General features: G+C 50.8%; 1 protein-coding gene across 2 annotated transcripts; it reads left to right on the plus strand.

Annotated features, from left to right (window-relative positions):
- The first annotated feature begins 938 nt into the window (after nt 1–938).
- On the plus strand, nt 939–20,687 carry DEF6 (DEF6 guanine nucleotide exchange factor). Of its 2 annotated transcripts, none has more exons than XM_070585922.1 (11): nt 939–1,157; nt 11,194–11,334; nt 11,996–12,181; nt 13,831–14,067; nt 14,156–14,302; nt 16,346–16,454; nt 16,620–16,918; nt 18,184–18,350; nt 18,463–18,661; nt 19,812–19,902; nt 20,098–20,687. In XM_070585922.1, the coding sequence occupies exons 1-11, from the start codon at nt 1,062–1,064 to the stop codon at nt 20,319–20,321; spliced, it is 1,896 nt and encodes a 631-aa protein (XP_070442023.1). In that variant the 5' UTR covers nt 939–1,061; the 3' UTR covers nt 20,322–20,687. The 2 variants fall into 2 exon arrangements, with proteins under 2 accessions (XP_070442023.1, XP_070442022.1); XM_070585921.1 differs by having other exon boundaries at nt 1,001–1,157; nt 11,984–12,181.
- The last annotated feature ends 4,794 nt before the right edge of the window (nt 20,688–25,481 follow it).

Genomic DNA, 25,481 nt, shown 5'->3' on the forward strand with positions numbered 1-25,481 from the left:
AACCCAGGCATCCTCTCCTGGGCTGCCTGGCAGGCTCCCATTTATTCTTGCAACCAGCCCCATGGAAGCAGAGGTGGCTGGGGCATGCCCCCAGGGAGGGGGTTATCTCATTTGCCTGAGTGGGGTTTTCAGCATCCATGTCCACCGTTCCTGGCAGGGGTGTGTCCCAGCCCTCACACGCATTGGATCTAAAGAGATGGAAGCACTGATGTGGAGGGCCGTGAATCCCAAGCCTCATGCTGCCAGCACCCCTGAAGCTGGGCCCCACCACAAAGCTCACCCCCAAGTGCTTCAGAAACAGTCTCCAGGTCTTCAGGGCCAGAGGGCCCCAGAGTGGGCAATGCTGTGAGTGCCTTTTAGAGCCAAAGCCTAGAGGATGGGGAGGCAGCTCATCACGTGCCGAGTTCGCCTGACCTGGAGAGGTGCCCTGGCCCAGTTCCTCCTCCAATTCTGTGTTGTTGCCTTTGTTTTCTCCCACTTGGGAGGAACCCCACCACCGCAGAGGTGGTAGATGCCTTCATCCAGGGCCTACTCTGTGCTTTACATCATTCTGACCTTCTTACAACTCTGCAAGGTGGTGTTTTTCCTGCTTTACCAATGAGGAAACTGCTCAAGGAGGTTAAGTAACTTATCTGAGCGCCCCCCTGTAAGTGTGGAATTGAGACAGGAACCCCCCCCCTCCTCCTATTGGACTCCAAAGTCAGCATGGGCTTGCTTTTTCCCTCAGTGAGCCGCCTCCAGGAGCCCAGGAAGCCCCAGCAGGCTCTGGGACAGAGGAGGCTTCTAAAGGGCCTCACGCCCAGGGAACCAGGCTGAACAGAACTGGGGCTCTAGGTCCCCAGGGTTTGGTCCCCAGTTCCTGTGCAGAGGGAGTGGGGCCACCAAGCACTGCGAGAGCAACGGGCCGGTTCCACCAGCATGGGGAGCCTGCGCAAGCAGGCAGGTGGAGCTCTCGCTCTGCGCCATGGCCTCTCTGCGGTCTCGGTCTCTGCAGCCGTTTGCATTTCCTGAAACCGGATCTCGGTGTCAGAGCCGCCCCCAACCGGGCGGGCGCCTCAGCCATGGCCCTGCGCAAGGAGCTGCTTAAGTCCATCTGGTACGCTTTCACCGCACTGGATGTAGAGAAGAGCGGCAAGGTCTCCAAGTCCCAGCTCAAGGTGAGGGGCACCTGGGGCCCAGGGGAGGCGGGCACCTCACTGGTCCCTGCCATCTGGGAGCCAGGCGTGAACACTGTGCTGCTGCCGGGTCACCCAGCCATCCAGAGGCCTAGGCCTGGGGTGGGGGCTGGTACTGACTAACCGGGGCAACATGGCCTGGTGGATGCTACTGCCCACTCTCCAGAGGCCCGCGGAGGTACAGGCAGAGCCATCGCCCAGAGCCCTGCCCCCTAACTGTCAGGAGGGTGGAGGTGGCATCGTGGGTTCTGAGGGCCACGAGCCAGGCTACATCCCAGACTCCAGTTGATGAGCACACATGTCTCCCCAGAGTCAAGCTCAGGCACGCACCCTACTCCTTCCTGCCGCTTCCTTCTGGCTTTGAAGAGAGACAGTTAGCTAGTACTTGTCTGTCACTTCCTCCCTGAGCTAAGAGAGAGGCTTAAAGAGCCTCTCCCAGTCCCAGACCAGGCTGGCTCCGTCACCCTTGGCAGGAGAACAACTCCTCTGAGCCCTGTCTCCCAGGTGGGACAGACCCAGTAAGGGGCAAGGACTGAAGACCCCATTATACTGCTGCCCAGTTCACTATCCCCCTCCCCCTACACACCAGGTTGGTAACAGTTTACCTTAGGCCTTGAGACCTCAGGTAGGGAGAGGCTGGAACCTGATCCCAGGAAGAGCCCTGTCAGTGACTGCCCTAAAGTTCATTACTTGGCCCTAGAGAATTCCTGGAATGCCGGAAAACTGCTCTCCTTCTGCCTCCAGGCCTGGGTTAGTGCTGCCTTCTGCACCCTGCTTAGTGGGGAAGAAGCAAAGGCCTAGGCCATTAGAAACAGGGAACACTGGGAGACAGGAGCAGGGGAGGCCTCAGCTCCCTGGGACCTGCCTTGGGGTTCATTCATTCACTCTACAAATATTTATTGAGCACTAACTATGTACCTCGCATGAGGTTAGGCTCTAGATTCCTGGTGTGTCCCCTGGGCACCCCCAAGAGAGGGATGCAGTCTCAAGGAAACCTCCATTCTTACTGACCAAGGTAGAGGTATCTGGAAACCTGAGAGAGATGAATGGGACAGGATAGGCATTGTGCCCCACCCCCATTCCAACCCTCTGCCTTGCTGAACTTGGACGCAAAGAACTTGGATGTCCCAAACTGGTCCTATCCCATAATCTATCCCTTAGCTAGACCTATGAGTACCCAATAAATGATCCTTTACTCTACCAGGAAAGAGAGTTGACTACCACCTTTGATCATTTAGGAGAACTTCCCAACAGGCGGGTTCTTCCTCACGTTCTACTTAAGTTATTTTATTGCAGATCATGCCGTCTAGTGGGGTCTTCCGTATACATAGAAGAAGGGCGGATCATGCAAAATCCATCCCTGCAGAAACTGGGCCCTACATCCACCTCCGACTCTGCCCCTTTAATATCTTGTGGGAGCAATCTCAACCTCCATAGTTTGTTGTCTCCAAAGTATCATTTTTTACCTCTCCATTATCTGTGGCCCCTATGACTTCTCCAGGCTCTCTGTGCCTCTTACATATGGAGGGTACAGCCCTCAGGTGGTTTCCGTTTTCCTAACCTCTGTCTTGGCCTCTAACTGGGTCAATGCCCCATCCCCGCCCCCACAGATTGAGTATTCGCAGGGAAGATTCCATGGGGAGCTTGCATGCTTGAACAGTCCACTGTCTCTACCACATCACAGCTCAAATTGAGCCCGCTGCCTTCAGCGTCTCTGCTCACACGGGATCAATGGTAGATTTCTCTCCTACTCGACAGATAACTTGTCCACTCTGGGAATCTGGTCTCGGGCCAGGTGGTGAGTCGGGCAGAAATGGTAGGGCCCCTGCCATAGGAGGGAAGGATAGGGAAGACAGTTCTCTCCCAAACTCGTAGTGGTGGATGCTCGAATGGGAGGAAGTAGTGATAGTGTTGGGGGTGGGGATGCCGGAAAGGCAAAAGAGCAATAGAGAAGTGGTCAGAAGTCAGAGGAAGAAGCAGATGAGAGAGATATGCCAGCAGGGCCACTCCCACCCCTGAAAAGACTTGGGCAGAAGGGAAAAGATCTTGGGGTTAGCTTGTCCTCATTAAAACTGTCCATGGCCTTGGGGTGCTCAGTTGGGACCAGGCAGGAGACCTGTACCGGCCCAGGGCAAGCTTATGTCTGCTTGTGACAGTCACCACATCTCCCCTGACGTGTTGGCAGAAGGGCTGTCGCTGGCAAAGCCGTGGCGAGGCCGGAGGGAGGAGGAAGAACAGCAAGGGCTCTGAGAAGTAGCCCAAGGAAGCAGGATTGTTTTCTCTGGAGAAGAGGAGCCTTAGGGGAGAGATCAGACAGGTTTTCCTCTCTTTGAATTCCTGTTGAGGGTACAATGGCCTTTGTCCAGTTGGTTTGGGAAAAGTAAAAATAGACCAATAGGAATGACATTTCTGCCCAGGGTGGATTTAGGTAGAGCACAAAATTCCTCAGGAGTTGAGAACTGTGAGTTTTTGCGGGGTCCCCAGAGCCTCCTTCTCTAAAGAATTTTAGGAGTGAGTAGCTGTCCTGACAGAGGGCTGCAGGCCAGGGAACGTTGGGAATGATGGGTTTCCCAACGGCCACACTCTCTTCCCTAGGGGAGCAGTTTCGGTTTTAGGCCTGGTGGGGGATCAGCTGAGAATTTGGCCTCCTTCCTCCATGACTGTCACATGGGGGGAGGGGCCTGGGATGGGGGTGTGGATGGAGCTGCATGTCTCCGGCTCATGAGGATCTCAGGAGGCAGCAGGCCTGCCACTTCCCCTTGACTGGCAGGAGCAGAGGGAAGGCGGACTGGGCACCCCTACTTGGCTCTGTCAGGTCTTCCAGGCTTCTGAGCCTCCAACCAGCACTCAGGGCAGTCCTGGGACCCAGGGAGGGTCTCTTGCTTACCAAGAGTCTCTGAGCTTCCGCTCTGCCTTCTCTGGAGAGGGACAACAACTTTCTGTTTGTTAGAGAGGAAATTAAGAACAACTCCAGTCCAGGAATCTGCTGGCTGAGGTCGTCCGCTTTGCCCTGACCCCCACCTGCTGCTGACCTCCTCAGGCTAGGATGGGGAGGAAGGGGAGGATGACTCAATGATGTGCAGAGCACTTGACTCAGAGCCACACAGGCTTTGACCTGTATTGCTCCCCAGCTGGGTGACCGTGGGCAAGTTACCACCCATCCCTGAACCTCCAGTTTCCCATCTGTAAAGCTAGAGAGTTGAACTGGGGATCACCAAGCTATCCAGCTAGCCTACGAAAATAAATTTTAACGAAGTACATCAAACAGACGAAATTGATCCTTGATGCAGCCTCTCCTTTCCCTTTTCTGAGCCTCTGTCTTTCCTTTGATGCCCACACCCAACCCCTCCAGCCCCTCCTTGCTCTGAGCAGACACACAGCTAATCCAGAGATTCCCACCTTTGAAAATTCCCAGTGCTCCTCTCTCATGATCGCAGTTATGCTTTTAGTACCCACTGGCTGAGAAAAATACGTTCAATAACTCTTAAAAGGCTCTGTATGTTTTAAAAGACTCATTTAGCACCTAGATACGTTTAAAGACTCTAGGCCATCTAGGAGAGAGGGAGGTTATTCATTCTCTCTGCAGTCGTTGCTCAGTGCTTTTAAGGGTCCCCAAATCCCCATTTGCATCTACTCCTGAAAGCTGGAAACTATAGAACCATGGGCCTGGCACCCGCCCCTTTCCAGCACTTGAGTTTTTAGGGAACTCCCAAGCCCCCAGAGGAAAACCACTCGCCCACATGCCCCTGGAGGAAAGAGTGAATACATGAAGCCTCTCAAAGGTCAATGGCTGCCAACCCAGAGGTCAGCGGCTTCGTGGGTGGGTGGGGGAGACTGTGGGAGTCCTCTCTGGGGGAATGCGAATGGCAGCTTGTGAAAACTACAGACACCTGGACCCCACCCCTGGAAACTCTGAGTCAGTATGTCTAGGCGGGCCCCAGCATATTTCGGTTTCACCAGCTCCCCAGGTGATTCTGATGCTCTGCCCTGGCCAGTGTAACATAGAGATCAAGAGTGGGGCTTTAGAGTCAGACCTTGGGCGAGACTCTTCCCCTCGCTGAGCCTTGACATCCTCATCTGTGAAATGAAGATAATGAGAGTCTCTGCCTCCAGGGCTGAGGATTGATTGAAATCAGCAGGTGAGCTCCTGCCCATGCTGGCCTCCACCCTTGCCATTTCCTTTCCAACATGACCCTCCTCTTGTCAGCCCTCCCTGGCCCCCCACAGGCACAGGAAGCCTGGCCGTCTGAGGTCTGCTGAGCTCTCTGGGGAGAGGCCCTAAGCCCTGAGTGTCTGGAACCTTTGACTCCTCCTTGTCCTGACACTTGACGGCTCACAGGACTCAGAGCCTCTGGCCCGGGCTGCTCAGATTCCACTGGCAAAAGGCACAGGTGAGGAAGGGAGGTCTTAGAGGACAGCATGGGCCAGTGAGCAAGGAGAGGAACAGCTCAAATAACTGTGCGCTGTGTGGCAGCTTCTATCCTGGGGTGGCAGGGGGTTTGCACATGACCTCCTCGGACCCCCTTTTTAGAGATGCGGAAACTTGAGGCCCAGTGAGGTTAATTTGCTCAGAGAGAGTCAGTCCAGGTCTGTCTGACTTTTGTATTTTTCCTGCTTCTCCCCATGAAGTGTTTAAGTTCATTCAACAGATATTTATTGTGTCCGTTGTGTGCCGCTGATACAACAGTGAATAAAACAGACAAAAATCCCCACCCTTGTGGCGCTGACATTCTAGTGAGAGAACACAGATGATTAATAAGTAAAAATGTATCACGTGACGGAAGATGACATATGACATGAAGGAAAATAAAGCAGATATGGGGATAGGGAGTGTGGGGAGTAGAGGGTGTGGGGTTATAGATTTAAATAAAATGGTCAGACAAGCCCTCCCTGAGAAGGTGACATCTAAGGAAAGACCAGAAGGAGAGGGTGTGAGCCATGCCATCACCTGGGAGAGGAATGTTCCAGGCTGAAGGAATAGCAAGTGCAGGGGCCCTGAGGCCTGGCCTGTCTGAGGAATGTCAAGTGGCTGGAGAGAAGTGAGCAAGAGGGGTGAGGTCACAGGGCGCCCAAGGCCTCTGGAAGGACTGGAGATTCTACTGTGAGAAGGATAGGAAACCATTGGAGAATTGAAGTTAGACTTGAGGAGTCGGTCAGCGTGTGGGGGACGTTGTACTGAACTCTGGAATCAGGACTGAGTACTGAGTCCCTGCTGCCCTCAGGGAATGTGGAACGCCCAGAAACGCTCACACAAACAGGGGACAGCGAAAGAATGTTATTACAGAGCAACTAACAGCGGGGGACGTTAATAACAGTGGTTAATGGCACCCTTTGTTTTTTATCTCTATAGTATTAAAATTTTGTCATAAAACAATATATGCTCCTGATTAAAAACAGAGTGCAGAAGAACATAATTTTTAAAAAGATAAAATTTATTATAAAAGTAAAACGTGTTCCTGGTTAAAAAAAATTCAAAGACAAATATAACGTTAAAGGGTGGCAGGGTGATAGCCGTTAACAGTTTGCTGAGTCTTCTAGACTTTTCTGTGTACAAATAAACATAGTAGGTTGAACCAGATGAAATTGCTGACATTCGATTGTTTCACCCTACTAAAATAACAGTTTGATATGGTTCAACCTAATCTTTACACACATATTTATTTTACAAACGTTTCATTCTACAGCTTGCTTTTTTCACCTGCTAGTATCTTATGTATATCTTTCCATGTCTGTTCATACAAGTATAATAATAAAATAGCTCACAGCTTTTCTTAAGCAATCACTGTGCGCCAGGTGCTGCCGTGAGCCCTTCGTTCTGAAGAACCCGGTGGAGCAGGGCTCCTGCTTATCCCCGCAGGGGAGGACACCAAGGTCCCGGAGAAGTTAAATCACTTGCCCATGAGCACACACTTGGCAGAACGAAAATCTTACCGACACACATGGGTCCATGGCACGGTGTCCCTGTCCCATACCGAAGGAGCCTCCGGCTGTTTCCAGTTCCTCACACTATAAACAGTGCTTCCATGAACATTCCTGTACTGTACATGTAGCTCTGTTCCTTTGAGCATCTGTAGGTTGGATGATTAGAAATGCTGGGGTCACAGCCAGCCCGGTGGCGCAGCGGTTATGTTCGCACATTCTGCTTCAGCGGCCCGGGGTTCACCGGTTCAGATCCCAGGTGCGGACATGGCATCCCGCTTGGCAAGCCATGCTGTGGTAGGCATCCCACATATAAAGTAGAGGAAGATGGTCACAGATGTGAGCTCAGGGCCAGTCTTCCTCAGCAAAAAGAGGAGGATTGGCAGTGGATGTTAGCTCAGGGCTAATCTTCCTCCAAAAAAAAAAAATGCTGGAGTCATGCCCCATTTTAAGTTTGATAGATTCTGCCCTCCAGAAAGACTACAAGTTCACACTTCAGCAGGAGATCTTTGGAGTCTCTATTTCTCCACTGCCTCCTCAGTACTTGATATTATCAGCCTTTTGCTTCTACGTCAGTGTGTTAGGCAACACATCGCCCTTTCTATACAGGAAGGGAACCAACATTTGCTCTGTGCAGACCTAACACTGGCACTCTGTATATATCATCTCACTCCATCCTCACAGCCCCTCTGCATGGTGGGTATTATCCTGGTTTACTGACAATGAAACTGAGGTTCAGAGGGTAAAAGAGTTTATCCAAGCCCCCACAGCTAGGAAGTGAGGGTCCCTTCCATGTCCCACCTCCTCAGTGGAGTGTAGCCATTTGGTAGGCTATGCAGAAAGCTTCTAAGAGGTTCCAAGAAAGATAAGGACATGGGTACTTTGAAACGGGGTGAAGAGGCAGCAAGTAGAAATATGTGAAACTCTTAAAATAACGCCTGTCGCTGCAGAAGTGGCTATTTCTCTTGTGTCTGTCCCCTGGATTTTAAGTGCTAAGCGTTGAGCCATTGGTACCTCTTAGAGTGAGGATTGGTATCCTATGACCACAGATGTATTAGTCAGGTCTTTTCTGGATATAAGTGATGGAAATCTAACTCAAAATGACTTAACGGAGATGTTATTTGTTGACTCACATAACCAAAACTCCAAGCATAGTATTGGCTTCAGGCATGGCTAGATCCAGGTCCTCAAATGATTGCTCTCTTTATCCCTTGACTCTGCTTTTTTCACTGCTGGCTTTATTCTTAAGCAGGCGTTTCCTACACAGGGACAAAGATGTCAGCTTCATCTACCTTCAAACAGTTTAACCATCCCATGGAAAGAGTATATCTCTTTTCCACTAGAGGAAGCAAAACTCCTAGGGCTGATTATCCTGGGCCCAGATTTGGTCATGTGTCCATTCTTAAATGATTCACCATGACTCCAGTGTGCCCACCCCTGTAGCCAGGTGGGGTAGGGGTGCAAATGGTCAGTACTACAGAGATTCAGAAGGGGAGCAAGGTACTTCTCAAAGGAAAATCAAGGCTCTATTACCAAAATAAAGGAGGGGGGCAGAGTTCTTCAGGAAGATACTTCACATGTCCTATAGAACAAGAGAAAGAAAAAACAAAGATGGCGCACGAGATCCTCTGAAGAGCATGGGAATGAGGGCTGAGGTGGGGGTCAGGGATGTCTGCCCAGAGGAAAGTGCGGGAAAAGAGAAATGCTGACCCTATTGCTGGGCCCCTCAACTTCCCACTTTGCTGAGTTGGACCTGAGGCCCAGGAGAACACTGAGGAGATGTCTCAATCCTTTCTCTCCCTCCTCTCACAAAGGAGAATAAAGAAATGAAGACTTGGCACACACACCATCTCTGAGACATTGCCAGCTCCTGCCTCAGTGGCACTGATTCCAAGGTTAACTGCTGTTAGCAGTAGCAGCCCTTAAATATAGCATTTATTGACTGCCTTTGGTGTGCAGAAGAGGACATACATGTTGTGGTACATAAAAATGAACAGAGACCTTGTCTCCAGAGCTCACAATCTCGTTGGGGAAAGAGGCAGTCTCAGCACTAATATTTTTTTTTAAAGATTTTATTTTTTTCCTTTTTCTCCCCAAAGCCCCCCAGTACATAGTTGTATATTCTTCGTTGTGGGTCCTTCTAGTTGTGGCATGTGGGACGCTGCCTCAGCGTGGTTTGATGAGCAGTGCCATGTCCACACCCAGGATTCGAACCAACGAAACACTGGGCCGCCTGCAGCAGAGCACGCAAACTTAACCGCTCGGCCACGGGGCCAGCCCCTAATATTTTTTTAAAGATTTTTTTTTTCCTTTTTCTCCCCAAAGCCCTCCCCCCCCCACCAGTACATAGTTGAATATTTTTTTAGTTGTGGGTCCTTCTAGCAAAATCCTGGGCTGCCAAAGCAAAGCATGTGAACTTAACCACTGGGCCACAGGGCCAATATTTTAACAGGGAGTCAAGCCAGCCTTCAGAGCCAGGCACACCTGGTTCCGACCTCAGTTCTGCCATTTACTCTTAACCTCTCCAAGCCTTGGTATCCTCCTCTGAAAAACAGGCATAATAATGTCTGTGTATCACGATTGTCGTGGAGTTGAGACATGGGGTATAGAAAGAACCTCGTACAGTGGCCAGCACATAGTAGGTGTGCAGCGGCAACTAGTTTTAATCATGCACTCTGTGATAAGTTCTGAAACAGAATTACCCCAAGGCAATTTTATTTTTCCTGATCTCCTTGTTCAAACTTCAACCTCTTTGTCCTAATATCACAGGTCTGTTAACCGTCTCGTGCTTCCCCTCCACACTGTCATGGCCGCCATCTGTTCTAGGCCTTGTCCTCCACGTCCCACGAACCATTTTTCACAACCCTTCTTTGAGCCCTCTCCATCTCCCTTCCATCTTCAGATAGGCAGCGACTGGCGCTGCACACGCCCTTCCCAGAGCAGACACCCCTGGGTGCTAGGCACACTGCAGCCCGAACACTGAGTGTTTGATGGAAATGATGATAAATTCGGGGCTCCTGCCCGGGGGTGACAGGCCACCTCCCTGCAGACAGCCCAGCATCATAGGAAGCACTTGGGCTTTGGGATCTGTGGAACCGGATTTGAATCCCAGGCTCTTGCTCACTGTGGGTACTGTGGGTCCTTGGGTGAGTTACTGAATCGCTTGAGCCTCAGGGTCCTTCTCTGCAGAAAGAGGACAGCCCCACTTCATGAAGTGGCTAAGAGTACGGCTGCCTGGGTTTGAATCCCAGCTCTGCCAGCTCTGTGACCTTGAGTGAGGTATTTAATGTCTCAGGGCCTAGCGGGTTTTTCACCTGTAAAATGGGGATATTAACAGTTGTCGGGGTTAAGTGAATTCTATGTAAAGTGCTTAGCTCAGGGCTTGGTGTATAGTAAATGTATAAGTTTTAGTTTTTTGGTTTTATTGAGGAATAGTTGACATATAACATTAGTTTCAGGTGTACACCATAATGATTCAATATTTGTGTATATTGTGAAATAATCACCACAATAAGTCTGGTTAACATTCGTCACCGTACATAGTTACAAAAATTTTTTTTTCTTGTGATGAGAACTTTTAAGATCTACTCTCTCAGCAACTTTCAAATATGCAATACGGTATTAGTAACTATAGTCATCACGCTGTACATTTCTATCCCCGTGACTTATTTTATAACTAGAAGTTTCTACCTTTTGACTCCCTTCACCAATTTCACCCACCCTCCACTCCCTGCCTCTGGCAGCCACCAATCTGTTCTTTGTGTCTACAAGCTTGAGGTTTTCTTGGGTTTTTTTAGATTCCACATAGAAGTGAGATTATATGGTATTTGTCTTTCTCTAACTTATCTAACCTCAAGATCCATCCATGATGTCACAAATGGCAAGATTTGTTTTTATGGCTTAATATTCCATTATATATATTGTGTGTATATACACACACACACACATATATATATGTAAGTTTTGGTTATGATTGAATTGAATAGTGTTTGCAGAGGATTGAGCCAGGGTGGAGGTGGGGACAAGCAGGGAGGTGGGAGCAGTCCCTTGGCCCAGTTTTGGTTGGGACACAGAAAGGCAAACTGCCACTCTCTCTCAGGTGCTGTCCCACAACCTGTACACGGTCCTGCACATCCCACACGACCCCGTGGCTCTGGAGGAGCACTTCCGCGATGATGATGATGGCCCCGTGTCCAGCCAGGGATACATGCCCTACCTCAACAAGTACATCCTGGACAAGGTGGGGCCAAACTGGGGAGGGGGGCACCTCTAACCTCTCCCCACTTCCCGGCCTGACCAGCACCCCAATACGTGGGCTCCCCAACTCCTCCCCGCTGTGAACTCTTCCTTCTGTCCCCTCTGTCCATCCCTGCTCTCCCATCTCCATCCTTCACACCCCAGCCACTTGCTCCCTCCTTGCCCCTCTTAACTCACCCTCAATCTCCCTCATCTCTATCCTAGCCTCCATCCTTCCCATAACCTTTCACCCCATCCCTGCCTGGGCCCACCTCCAGCTTCCAGCTATAACCTTTACAAGGGGCTCTGCAGCTTCTCCCCAGTGCTGAACCCCCTACACTCCTCCCAGCTGTCACTGTCTTCTCAGGTTCTTCTTGTCTGTCTACTCCCCCGGGGCTTCCCCTTTTCTCCCCTGGGCTGAGTGACTAAAGTTTCTCTGTTAGCAGGGGACTTGGGTGGGTGTGGATGTGTGTTGGGTGGGGACAGGGTGGTTGGGACCAGCTAGTTAGCTGATAATCAGCTCATGGATTCCTCAAGTTAGAGCCCCAACTTGGCAGGGTGGGGAGCAGGGGAATAGACGACCCCAAGAAACCAGCTGGAGCCTAGTTCGGTGGTGGAGCAGGAACGGGGCAGCCTTCTTGGCTGACTTGCAGGCCTGGTGGCAGGTGGAGGAGGGAGCTTTCGTTAAGGAGCACTTTGATGAGCTGTGCTGGACCCTGACGGCCAAGAAGAACTATCGGGTGGATAGCAACGGGAACAGCATGCTCTCCAATCAGGATGCCTTCCGCCTCTGGTGCCTCTTCAACTTCCTGTCTGAAGACAAGTACCCTCTGATCATGGTTCCTGATGAGGTAAGGGTGACAGCACCCCAGGGACTGAATCATTTTGGGCCAGGCCTCAGCAAAACCATGAAGGAAGCCAAATCACCTCTGTGCTTTCCCACATCCCCTTCCTTCTTGGTCTCTCCATGCTGGTACGTGTCCACACCCAGCTACAGACGCCTACAACCACCCATATCAGGGCAATTGTGCCTTCTCCCAGGAGAACCAAAACTACATTTCCTTCAGGGCTCGGCTAGCCCTGAGGGTGGGAAAGTGATCTGGGAATCCCACTTACACAGAGGTGTAAATGCCGGATACGTTACTGGGCATTGAAAAATGAAAACATTTCAGATCAAATGGCAGGATCTTAGACACTGTGGCGATCTGAGAAGGGTGCTCCAGGAGGGGAAGGGAGACCTTCCTGGGACATCTCTCCAGTTACTCCAGGTGGACAACCAAGTCTGGCCCCGCTTCCAGATTCTCCCTGTCTTCTACAGTTTAGAGGCAAGCCAAGCAGACTCGGCTCAGGGCCTCCTAGAGGGCACGCTGGGAGTAGAGGCCTGGAATCAGGCCCCTACCTCCTCAAGCCATGTGTGAAGCCAGGGCAGGTGCCCCGCTTTTCAGTCAGCCTGCACCCTCCCTCTGTTCCCCAGCTCTCACCCCTGTCCATTTAGCCTTCTCCTGACCATTTAGCCCTCTGGGTGGCTGTGAAGACACCAGGGTGAATTTAGGTCTTTAGAGGAGGGTACACATGGAAGGAGTCCTCTCTGTCTACAGGAAGTCCCGGCATGTCCAACTGCACTCAGAGTTGTGTCCTTGCTTCCGTTTGTGGGAAGGGTGAGAGGAGCCACCTGAGCCCTGAACTGGTGTGCGCCACCCCACTCCTGGCTGAGCCCCAGTAGCCCCCAGAGTGAAAGTCCTGGAGCTTCCCAAGACGCTGCTGGGGCAGGAGAGGGACACGAGCCCATCTACACAGACGCCTGGCTGGGCACCCTTGTCAGAGCCCTGCCAGTCAGTGCAAGTTGGCCTCAGAGGCTAGAAGGCTGCTTGCTGCTGTGATCAACACGCAGTGTGAACAAACTGCAGCAGGATGTACCCCAACCACCACTTCCTGTTCCTCTGTAACAGGTTTCCTGTGCCTGCCCTGCTTACCCCCACCCCCAAACCCCTTGCCCTCCCATGAGGGAAGCATCCCCAGGGTTGGGGCTTGGAATAAGGACTCAAATGAGATTCAGGAGATCTGAATTGAGTTCTGGCTGCCACCAACTTGCTTTGTGCTTTAGAACAAGTCATTTCCCCCTTTGGGCCTTGGTTTTGTCATCTTCAGAGTAAGAGTTCTGATGAGAGGGCCCTTGCACCCCCTCTGATATTTTCTATCATTTGCTGCCTCTGCCCGGCCCCCAGCCCTCAGCTCCCACCTCCACCCTGCCCTTAATTTAAGGCAGGAAGGAATGGAGGTTGCAGAGGCGAATGGATGCCTGACTTGGAGTTGAGGTTCCAAGATCCCCTCCTAAATCTCTACCCTGGTGTCCACCAGCATTTAGTCCTCTGGGCCCCCCAAAACCCCTGTCCCTAGTCACCTCTGGCCAGGCTGGGGGAGCCAGATGGGAGCGCCCCCTGGTGTTGGCACCAGCAACACTGCTGGCTGTAGTCACCAGGCCTCCCTTCTCCCCCTGCAGGTGGAATACCTGCTGAAGAAGGTGCTCAGCAGCATGTGCTTGGAGGTGGGCCTGGGTGAGCTGGAGGAGCTGCTGGCCCAGGAGGCCCAGGCAGCCCAGGCCACCGGGGGACTCAGTGTCTGGCAGTTCCTGGAGCTCTTCAACTCGGGCCGCTGTCTGCGAGGCGTGGGGCGGGACACCCTCAGCATGGCCATCCACGAGGTCTACCAGGAGCTCATTCAAGATGTCCTGAAACAGGTCAGGCCAAGCTGGGAACTAGGGGAGGACCCCGAGGAGGGGTGAAGGGGGGGCCCAGGGAAGCCTCTGACTTTGCTCTGGCTGGCAGGGTTACCTGTGGAAGCGAGGGCACCTGAGGAGGAACTGGGCAGAACGCTGGTTCCAGCTGCAGCCCAGCTGCCTCTGCTATTTTGGGAGTGAAGAGTGCAAGGAGAAAAGGGGCACTATCCCGCTGGACGCGCAGTGCTGTGTGGAGGTGAGGGGGATGGGCGAAGGGGCAGAGCACACCTCACGGCCCAGGGAGGGGGGGCTCCAGTGAGGTGTGGAGGCACAGGGGTCAGGAGGCGGGCAAACGGGGAAAAGACACAGTGACAAATTTCTACTTAGATGGGTGTGACCCGACTATACCTGGGTGCCTCAAGGCCATTCTCACCCATGTCAGCACTTTTTTTAAAAACTAAAACTGCACGGGCCTGCCCAGCGGCGCAGCGGTTAAGTTCGCACCTTCCGCCTTGGCAGCCCAGGGTTCGCTGGTTTGGATCCTGGGTGCGGACATGGCACCGCTGGGCAAGCCATGCTGCGGTAGTCCCACATATAAAGTGGAGGAAGATGGGCACGGATGTTAGCTCAGGGCCAGTCTTCCTCAGTGAAAAGAAGAGGATTGACAGCAGATGTTAGCTTAAGGCTAATCTTCCTCAAAAATTTAAGAAAAAACAAACACCAAAACTGCAAATCAAATACTAAAGTCATTGGTGAATAATGTGAATTTTGCTAAAGATTTCAGAGGAGATGGCTTATGCCTCACACTAGATAGCAAAACTTTCCAAAAATCCTCTTTAAACATCTTTCTCTTTCACCCAAATTCCATTCCCTTTGGTAACCCTATACCTCCCTATTCTGTCTCCACAACCCTCCCCTCTCTCCCCTGCCCCGTTCCCCTGTCTTGGTTCTGTCTATTATTATTTTAGAGGCTTAAAAAAACACTTTTTAAAAATTGTGGTAAAAAATATATATGATATGGAATTTGCCATTTTACCCATTTTAAGTGTACAATTCAGTGGCATTAAGTACATTCCCAATGTTGGGTAACCATCACCATTGTCTATTTCCAAAACTTTTTCATCATCCTAAACAGAAACTGCACCCATGAAGCAATGGCTCATCTCTGTTCCCCCAGCTCCTGGGGGAATCTCCATTCTGATTGGTACCATCAGAATGGTAATCTCCATTCTGTTTTCTGTCTCCATGAATTTGCCTATTCATTGTACCTCATATAAGTGGAATCACACAATATTTGTCCTTTTGTGCCTGGCTTCTTTCACTTAGCATAACATTTTCAAAGCTCATCCATGTTGTGTCATGGGTCAGAATTTCATTCCTTTTCATTGCTGAGTAGTATTCCATTGTGTAGCTATACCGTATTTTATTTATGCATTCATTCGTTGATGGACACTGGGTTGTTTCCATCTTTTTGCTACTGTAAATAATGCTGCTATGAACACCCATGTACCAGTTTCCAGGTGGACATCTGTTTTCATTTCTCTGGGCACACACCTAGGAGTAGAAGTGCTGGATCATATGGCAATTGAATGTTTAACTTTCGAGGAACAGCCAAACTGTTTTTGCAGAGTGGCTGCACCATCTTACATTCTCACCAGCAGTGTACGAGGCTTCCAATTTCTCCACATTCTCACCAACACGCATTATTTAAAAAAAATTATTATGGCCATCCTAGCCTCTGTCCATTTTTGTCACATAAGGAAAGAGGTGTCACTGTGGAAAGAGCAGGGAGAAATCCCATCTCCACCACTAACAGGCAGCGTGAATCAGACAAGTTCTTGGACCTCTCGGAGCCTCCGTTTCTTTCTCTGTAAAGTGGAGCTAATCATGCCTGCCTGGCAAGGTTGTTTGGGAGGAGTGAATAAAATGATGCATGTAAAACACTAGTACAGGCTCTAGAACAAAAGACTCTCAATACATGCTAGCTATTTGTTATTTTCTGCTAGAATGTAAGCTTAGGGACTTGGTCTGTTAGGCACAGCTCAGTATCCCACACGCCTGGAACAAGCAGTAGCACTCAGGAAACACTCCAGAATATCCATGGAATGAATAAATGGAGAAGTTTCTCAACCCCCATAACTAACCTCCAATCCGGGCCACGCAGGCTCCTGGCAGAGCGGGAGGGGTGCCCAGGGAAGATGATCAGCCTGGAGGGGTAGGAGCTGGAGCACCCCTGGGGTGGGGGGTGGCCCTGATCTCAGTGAAGCCAGCCTGTCTGGGGCCGCCTGCTCTCTCCCAGGTGCTGCCCGACAGAGAGGGGAAGCGCTGCATGTTCTGTGTGAAGACGGCCTCCCGCACTTACGAGATGAGCGCCTCAGACACGCGCCAGCGCCAGGAGTGGACGGCTGGTGAGTGCTGGCCGGGTGGCCTGGGTCTGGCTGGGGCTCAGTCGCCTCATCTGTGCAAAGGGAGTGATAACGCTTTGCCCAGCGAGAGGCTGGAGACTGAACTCGGTGGGCCAGCTCGAGGTCCCCCTAGCCCCCGGCTAGTCCTCCCTGACCTCCCTCCCGCAGCCATCCAGACGGCGATCCGGCTGCAGGCCGAGGGGAAGACGTCGCTGCACAAGGACCTGAAGCAGAAGCGGCGCGAGCAGCGGGAGCAGCGGGAGAGACGCCGGGCAGCCAAGGAAGAGGAGCTGCTGCGGTTGCAGCAGCTGCAGGAGGAGAAAGAGCGGAAGCTTCAGGAACTCGAGCTGCTGCAGGAGGCGCAGCGGCAGGCCGAGCGCCTGCTGCAGGAGGAGGAGGAGCGGCGACGCAGCCAGCACCGCGAGCTGCAGCAGGCGCTCGAGGGCCAGTTGCGCGAGGCGGAGCAGGTGGGCCCACACCCGCGGGGGCGCGGTGGGCTGAGGGATGCTGGAAGGCGAGGCCTGGGAACAGAGGGCCCGGGGCGGGGCCCGGGCCGAGGGCGGAGCCTGTGGGCGGAGGCTTGCATGTGGAGGCGGGGCTTGGAATGAGGGGCTGTTGGGACAGAGCCTGTGGGCTTGAAAGATGGGTGTGGGACCCGGCCTGTGCCAGTGGCGGGACCTGTGGAATAAAGGAAGGGGTAGGAGGTGCAGGAACCTGGCCAAGGGATGGCTTGAGATGAGAGACGTCGGGCGAGGCCTGAGCCGACGGATGGGTGGGGCCGGAGCTGAATGCCAGGTGTAGAGCCGGGCCTGGTGCGGAGACCGTGGCTGGGGCGCGGGGCTTGGATAGAGGAGCCGCTAAAGTCTCCAGAATTGGGCATGGGTTTGGCCCCAAACCGGCCTGGGTTGGGCTAGACTTGATCTGAATCTACGATAAAACCAGTTTGGGGAATACAGGATGGCAGGAAGGTGGGACGAATGTGGAGGCGGACTAGGCGGGTAAAGGCAATTCGATTTAGGGTTTAAGAGATGTAGAGATCTCTTTAGAGATCTGGAGCCACAGACGCGTGGATTGAATCCCAGCTCTGCCTCCGAGGAGCCCTATGATCTCAGGCAAGTTACTTAGTCTCCCTGTGCCTCAGCTACCTACCGTGACATGTTGTTGCCAGCAGAACTTTGCTGATAGAGGTACGATGAGGATCAAACAAGGAAACACTTTTAGTTGTTATAACAATTATAATTGGAGCCAGCCGGCAGCGTAGTGGTTAAGTTCTGCACTCTCTGCTTCCGCGGCTGCCTTCGCAAGTTTGGGTCCCGGGGACTGACCTACACCTCTCCTCAACCATGCTGGAGTAGGGACCCACAGACAACAGAGAGGGAGATTGGCACAGATGTTAGCTCAGGACAAATTTTCCTCAGCAAAAACAAAACAATTATAATTATATTAGTCATTCCCTTTCTAGCACCAGCCTTAATTATAATACATTATATTATAATATGCAATAATTATTAAGGCTGGTGCTAGGAAGGGGGTGACTCGAACCCATTTCCCCCATGTAACATCTGTTCACTGATCATTATCTGACCTAGTCAAGGCTCTCAGGAAGGGATCAGGTCAGGAAACCCGGACATAAAGTAGTTGGGCTGGCCCAGCAGAGCTCTGGGTAAAGGGCAGCATACCTGCCGCCTCCCACCCCGGGCCCCCATTGACCTGGCTCTGCGTCCCGGCACAGGCCCGGGCCTCCATGCAGGCTGAGATGGAGCTGAAGAAGGAGGAGGCTGCCCGGCAGCGGCAGCGCATCCAGGAGCTGGAGGAGATGCAGCAGAGGCTTCAGGAGGCCCTGCAACTGGAGGTGAAAGCTCGGCAAGACGAGGAGGCCGTGCGCCTAGCCCAGACCAGGTAGGACTGAGGGACCAGTTCTGGGTCCCCTCCCTGACTCCCCTGCCGTCCCACCTGCTGAGCACCTGCGAGGTGTCTTGGCTCTGGAGACAACTCAGTGCACGCCCGGCAGACTGCTGGAGGAGGAGGAGGAGAAGCTAAAGCAGCTGCTGCAGCTGAAGGAGGAGCAGGAGCGCTACATCGAGCGGGCGCAGCAGGAGAAGCAAGAGCTGCAGCAGGAGATGGCGCTGCAGAGCCGCTCCCTGCAGCAGGCCCAGCAGCAGCTGGAGGAGGTGCGGCAGAACCGGCAGCGGGCCGACGAGGACGTGGAGGTGAGGCCTGCGGTGGGATAGGCGGGGATAGCCTGGGATAGGCCAGATCCCCCCCCAGTACATAGTTGTGTATTTTTAGTTGTGGGTCCCTCTAGTTGTGGCATTTGGGACGCCGCCTCAACATGACTTAATGAGCGGTGCCATGTCCGCACCAGGATCCGAACCGGCGAAGCCCTGGGCCACCGAAGCGGAGGGTGCGAACTTAACCACTAGCCCATCCGCCCGCCTCCGAAGTGAGCGCTTTAACGCGCGGGCTCGGGAACCTTCCCTCGAACCTCTATCATCTCCTGGCTGTGTGACCTCTGTCAAATTGCCAAAGCTCTCTGAGTTTCAAGTCCTTCATCTGGGAGAGAGGACTGGTCATAGCATTGTTGTGAAGATTAGACAAAATAAGACGTGGTGTTGAGTATGTTGGAAGCGCTGAAGAAACATTAGCTACTATTTTTATCATTATTATTAATCTGGGCAAAATTTTTTCCTCTTACTCTTCCAAGCCCCTACCTTGCTATCCCTGTACTTTGTCTCCACTCCTTAGAGCCTAAATCTCCAGAGAAGAGGGGTTCTTTTTTTTTTAATTCTTGATGTTTTGTTTTTATTAATATTGATTATTTTATTTTGCTTTGTTGGCTTACATAGTTATTGTAAAAAATTCAAACACAGAAATATATGAAATAGAAAGGGAAAGTTCCTCTAGGTTCCACCCCCCCCCCCCCCCCCAACCTCTGCTAATGGCTGAGTCAATGCTGGAGCAGAGGTTTTTGCCTCAGGTCCTGAGAGGTGGTGTGGTGAGGTGGTTTGGAGCCCAGTATGTGTCCATGTGAGCAAGTCACTTACCCTCTTTTGCTCTTGTTTGCCGTTAACTTCTGCTCTGGAGGTTAAATAAGATAATAAACATACTTAGCACATCTTAGCAGCTTAGTGAATAGAAACTATAATTGCGATTATTTTTGACCCTTTGGGGGTTCACAAGTCCTCTGAAATTGGATGCCAACTCTGTTTTATGAACATACCCTTTACGAACATACATGAGTTTTTCTGGGGAGATGATCAATAGACTTTGTCAGGTTCTGAGGGGCCTGTGAACGTGCAAAGGTCCATACACTGTCTTGGGTGGTGGCCCTGACCCACTCCCCCTGGCCCTGCCCCACAGGCTGCCCAGAGGAAGTTGCGCCAGGCCAGCACCAATGTGAAACACTGGAACGTCCAGGTGAACCGGCTCATGCATCCAATTGAGCCCGGAGGTGAGAGGGCGTAGACCCTGGAGCTTTCCTTGGAGGGAGAAGGGAGGGAGAAAGGGGTACCTCCACGTCTCCAGAGCCAACCTAGCGCTGAAGGCCGGGAGGTCCTCCTCTCCCCGGAGGGCTGAGGTGAGGCCCCTCCACCTCTCCCCTTTGCAGCACCTTTCTCCCTCCTCATGCCTACCTTTTCTCTACCAGACAAACGTCCCACCACCAGCAGCTCCTTCACAGGCTTCCAGCCTTCCCTACTTGCCCGCCGGGACTCCTCCCTGAAGCGCCTGACCCGCTGGGGATCCCGGGACAACAGGACCCCATCGCCCAGCAGCAGTGAGCCGCAAAAGTCCCTCAATGGTGGAGATGAGTCTCCCATCTCGGCTTCCACCCCTCAGGAAGATAAACTGGACCCAGCACCCGAAAATTAGCCTCTGCTAGCCCCTTTCCCCAGACCTCATGCCTACCAGGACCTGGCCACAGCTGGCCTGTGGGTGACACCGGCCCCTGCAGAAGAGGGAGCTGAGGTCCTGGTGCCAGGGGCCCCAGGCCTTATAACCATTAAACAGTCCAGAATGGAATCTTCATTTTTTGCACCAGGCCCAGGCCCCGGCCCCAGACCCCTGAGGCTGTCTGGGATGTTGATCCTTGAGAACTTGACCCAGTGCCTTAACTCCAAGGACCCTGTGCCCTGGGCTGGGAAAGAAAGGAAACAAGCAAGCCAGGGGCCATCTGCGCAAAGACTGCCACCAAGTTGCGGAGGCACATTTCCAAATAAAAACTGCTCTTGGAATGAATCATTGATCAGTCTGCTGTCCATCTCTCCTGGCATTTCCTCTCCTCCGCCCTCAAGTCCAGTTATAGGACCCAGAAGGAGTGAGGTGCAGCACAGTGGCTAGGGAAGTACACTCTGCCACTTACTAACTGGGTGACTTCAGTCAGGTTTCTTCACCTCTCTGTGCTTTGGTTCCCATGTTGGTAAAGTCAGGATAATAACAGTAGCTACCTTATAGGGTCATTGTGAGGATTAAGTGCTTGGCACATGAACAATCACTATTCTTAGTATCACTCAAAAGTGTTTATTGAGTGTCTCTTCTATGCTTTGAAGTTTCCCAGGTTATTTAATTCTCATGGCAACCCTGAGAGGTGGATAGTATTATTATTATTCTCATTTTACATGTGTAGAAGCTGAGGCTCAGAGAGGTTAGGTAACTTGCCCAGAGCCTTCCAGACTTGCCTCTCTTCCTATATTATCTGGCTCCCTGCTCTTGTTACCTAAGAGGGAGATGTGGGAATGTTGGATGACTTGCTCCCTCCCTCTCATCCCCCTAATGCAGGACCCATCATTCAATCCAGTGGATTCTCTCTCTTTCATCCTCTCCTGTTTGCCCCTCCTTCCCTAGCCCCATGGCTACTGCCATGGCCAAGGCCTTTGTATCCTTTCCCTGCATGTGTACCTTTGCCTCCCTCTCCATCTTGCCCCACATCTAGTCAGTCTCCCAGTCCAACTGATTTCGATTTTCTTGGTCACTCTCAAATGTACCCCCCTGGGGCCATGTCTCACAGCTACTGCCTTACTCTGGCCCCCATCACTCCCAACTGGATAAGAGCAGTAACCGGACCTCCTTGCTAACCCTTCTCCCTACAGCTGCCTGAATGGGTTTTCTCAAATGCAGATCTGTTCTTGACTCTTCCCACTTTCCACTCTCTCAGTGGTAGCCTGGACAGTCCAGTTCACATTCCCGTATGTGGCACACGAGGCCCGCGATGATCCGGCCTAGGAGGGCCTCCCATGCTTCTGCTTTATGCATCTACTCGCAGCTCCTCCCTCTTTCTCCCCTGGGGCCTGCACACTGGCTGTCCTTTCCACCTGACTTCACGTAACAGCCTGCAAAACTAGATGCTCGAGTTCCTTGAGAGCAGGGATCTATCTTGTTCAATTTATATCCCCAGTGCCTAGCACAGTACTTGGCTCTTAGTAGGCATGCAACAAATGTTGGTTGAATGAATTCACGAAGGCACAAATTCTAAAATGAATGAGTGGGTGTTACACAGCTTGAAAGTGATGAAGTAGCTAAGATTCAAACTCAAGTCCATTCATTTATTCAACAAATTATTTACTAAGCTCTTATTATATGTCAGGTATTGTGCTAGGTGCTGGCTATATGGCACAGAACAGAACAGAGTCCCTGCCCTCCTGGAGTTTATGTGCTTATCTGATATCAAAGTTCATGTCTTTTGCAAGTACACCAAACTTTATTGCAAGGAACTTCATTACAGTCTATTTAAAGTGTCATGAAACAGCTGCCAGTATAACACAATGCATATTCTAGGCATGGGAATTGAGTGCAGTAGGAATTCAGAAAAAAGGGAAGGATTGGGTAGGAGCTGGGATTCGAGGTGGCCCTTAAAATTTTTAATAAATAGAGCCGGCCCGGTGGCGCACTGGTTAAGTTCCCACATTCCACTTTGGCGGCCCAGGGTTCACCGGTTCAGATCCCAGGTGCAGACATGGCACTGCTTGGCAAGCCATGCTGTGGTAGGCGACCCACATATCAAAAAAAAGTAGAGGAAGATGGGTACAGATCTTAGCTCAGGGCCAGTCTGCCTCAGAAAAAAAAAATTTTTAACAAATAAGAAAGGAGAGTAGGAGAACATGGGGACGACACCAGTAGAAAGAAGCCTAACACATTTACGGACACAAGAAGTTTGGATTCTGGATATTGGATGAGAGGATCAGCGGTCCTCTAATTGGAGTGGAGTATCTCCAGGGCACTAGGATTTTTTTTTTAAAGACTGGCACCTGAACTAACAACTGTTGCCAATCTTCCTTTTTTTTTTTTCTGCTTTATCTCCTCAAATCCCCCCCGTACATAGTTGTATATCTTAGTCGCAGGTCCTTCTAGTTGTGGCATGTGGGATGCTGCCTCAACATGGCCTGACGAGCGGTGCCACGTCCATGCCCTGGATCTGAACCGGCGAAATCCCAGGCCATCACAGCAGAGTGCACGAACTTAACCACCCAGCCACGGGGCCGGCCCCAGGCACAAGGATTTTTTTAAAAATCAATTTGCAGATCCCCAATTTCCAAGTGTTCTCTATACCATATCTGCTTTCCTCTTCCACAATTTCTCCATTCCTACTTCCAGTAGCAAGGCTCACCACTCACCCATCCACTGTCTTCCAATAGTAGACAACCCAGAGGGGTAAAATTCCTGGAACACTGTTGAAATGCTGATGTAGAACTGTGGGTGCTGAGAAAGTGAATGGCTCGAAAGCTGGGCAACAAATTCTTTTTATTTTCAAGTCAGGGGGTTTCCAAATCTTCACTTTCAAAACCTGGAAGGACTTACTTGCATTGTCAGCTGAAAAAAAGTATATATATATATATATATATTATTTATTTTTATTTATTTTTTTGCTGAGGAAGATTCTCCCTGAGCTAATATCTGTGCCAATCTTCCTCTATTTTGTATGTGGGTCGCTGATGCAGCATGGCTATAGGTCCGCGCCTGGGAACCAAACCTGGGCTGCTGAAGCAGAGTGCGCCAAACTTAACCACTCTAGGCTACAGGGCTGGCCCCAACAATATATATTTTTTAATAGATCTCTGTGAGTTTTTTGGCAAACAACTCAGAATTAGATGCCATTGCTACTGTATATCAAAACTCTCCATTCTCATCTACTTATTTACGTGAAAAAGGTTTCTCAGCTTAAACATGAAAAAATAGGACTAGAAGTGATGCTGAATGCAGTCTCATTCTAGTAATAAGTAATATTCAACTATGAACATATAAACGTGGGGGAAAAAAGTAGCTCATCCATTTCATTATGAAACACATTTCCAATTATTTTTTATGTTTATGTATAATACTTATAAAAATAATATTTATGTTGTTTTCATCAATTGGATGTTACTATATTTATAATGGCCACTCAAACCAGAAGAAAATGTCTCACTTAGAGCTTTATAATTACATAAAACTTAAAAATTTAAAAAATTTCAACCTATCTACATATTTTGGTTGCAGAGACATATGATGATTAAGAAAAGACTTCCAAGCATACATGTTACATTAAGATTAGACTTTTGAGGGGAAAGTGCAACGGAAACACAAATACAATGAGAAAAGAGACAACGTAAAATTTTTCATTGCTAAAGAAGAGTTTGTTCTTCTTCTTCTTTTTTTTTTTTGGTGAGGAAGATTGGCCCTGAGCTAACATCTGTGCCACTCTTTCTCTATTTTGTACGTAGGATGCCAGCCCCCTTGTTCATGTATTTTTAAGACAAATGATGGTGAGTACCAAATCACTATGGGATCTGAGTCTTAATAGATACATTTAAAAGGGTGATATAGCAGTTTTATATTAAAATGTCAGTATTTATAAAATAGTAGATATTACATCCATCCTCTGCAAATACTAATGATGAAAATTATTAGGGGCTGGCCTAGTGGTGTAGTAGTTAAGTTCGCACACTTCACTTCAGCAGCCAGGTTCACCAATTTGGGTCCCAGGTGCAGACCTAGCACCGCTTGTCAAGCCATGCTGGTAGGCGTCCCACATATAAAGTAGAGGAAGACGGGCACGGATGTTAGCTCAGGGCCAGTCTTCCTCAGCCAAAAGAGGAGGATTAGGAGGGGATGTTAGCTCAGGGCTAATCTTCCTCAAAAAAAGAAAAGAAAAATATTAATGTCACCTTAAAAATGTGCAAGGAGCCGCATAGTTCTTATATTTTTTTTAGGAGTAGAGGGGTAAAAAATTTTGAAGACCACTCCTATGAAGGACTCACGACGAGAAAAGTAGAATGAGGTCTGATTACAGACGTTCTTGAAAGCTAGGTAGAGTTCAGACGTGAAGTGGCAAGCTGACCTCTAAGCCTGTTTCCTCACCTGTCAGTGGGGTCCATTTCAAGTTCTTCGATGTTCTATGATGGGACACGGAGGCGTTGACAGTTGAGGTGTGAGACAGTGCAAGGAAGATCACCCTGATGCCTGAATGCCATCCACACTGGAACAAGTACGAGAAGCTGTCAGTCTTGGGGGACACTAATAGGGGGCAGGAGAAGATACTTTCCAGGCTTTTGATTCCAGGATTAGAAAGTAACTCCTCTGTCCTTTCCAACATCCCGGACAAAGGAGAATGTGTCCAATCTCTGATGCCCTCAGAGATACCCGCAAACTCTGGAGGCCAGGCAGAAAGCACAGCCATCGTGGTCCCAGGTCAGCCCTCTGTGGATGGACTGTGAGAAGAGGTGGGGAGGCGAGGCGACTGGCTGGGGTGCAAGAGGCTTGTTGCAAACTGCTGCCAGGATGTGCAAGGCGCCTCCCGGTCAAGCACAGTGTCTACCCAGACAGAAGAGGCGCCAGCAGCAGGTTGCCTCTCTGGCTTCTGCTGTAGGTGAGACAGGGAGGAAGGAGGTTGATTTCGGGAGGCTAAGGAGGCCCCCACCTGCTGGCTGGAGCCTGAAATGGCTGTGGAGGAGGTTGGAATCTAATTCAAAGCAGATCCAGCCTTACTCCACACTAAGTTATCGTTCAGTTATACTGCAATTGGGCATCAGAGCAAGTTTTGGTAGCTGAGACTGCTGG

The sequence above is a fragment of the Equus przewalskii genome, chromosome 19 (genome assembly GCF_037783145.1).
Source record: "Equus przewalskii isolate Varuska chromosome 19, EquPr2, whole genome shotgun sequence".
Lineage (NCBI taxonomy): Eukaryota > Metazoa > Chordata > Mammalia > Perissodactyla > Equidae > Equus > Equus przewalskii.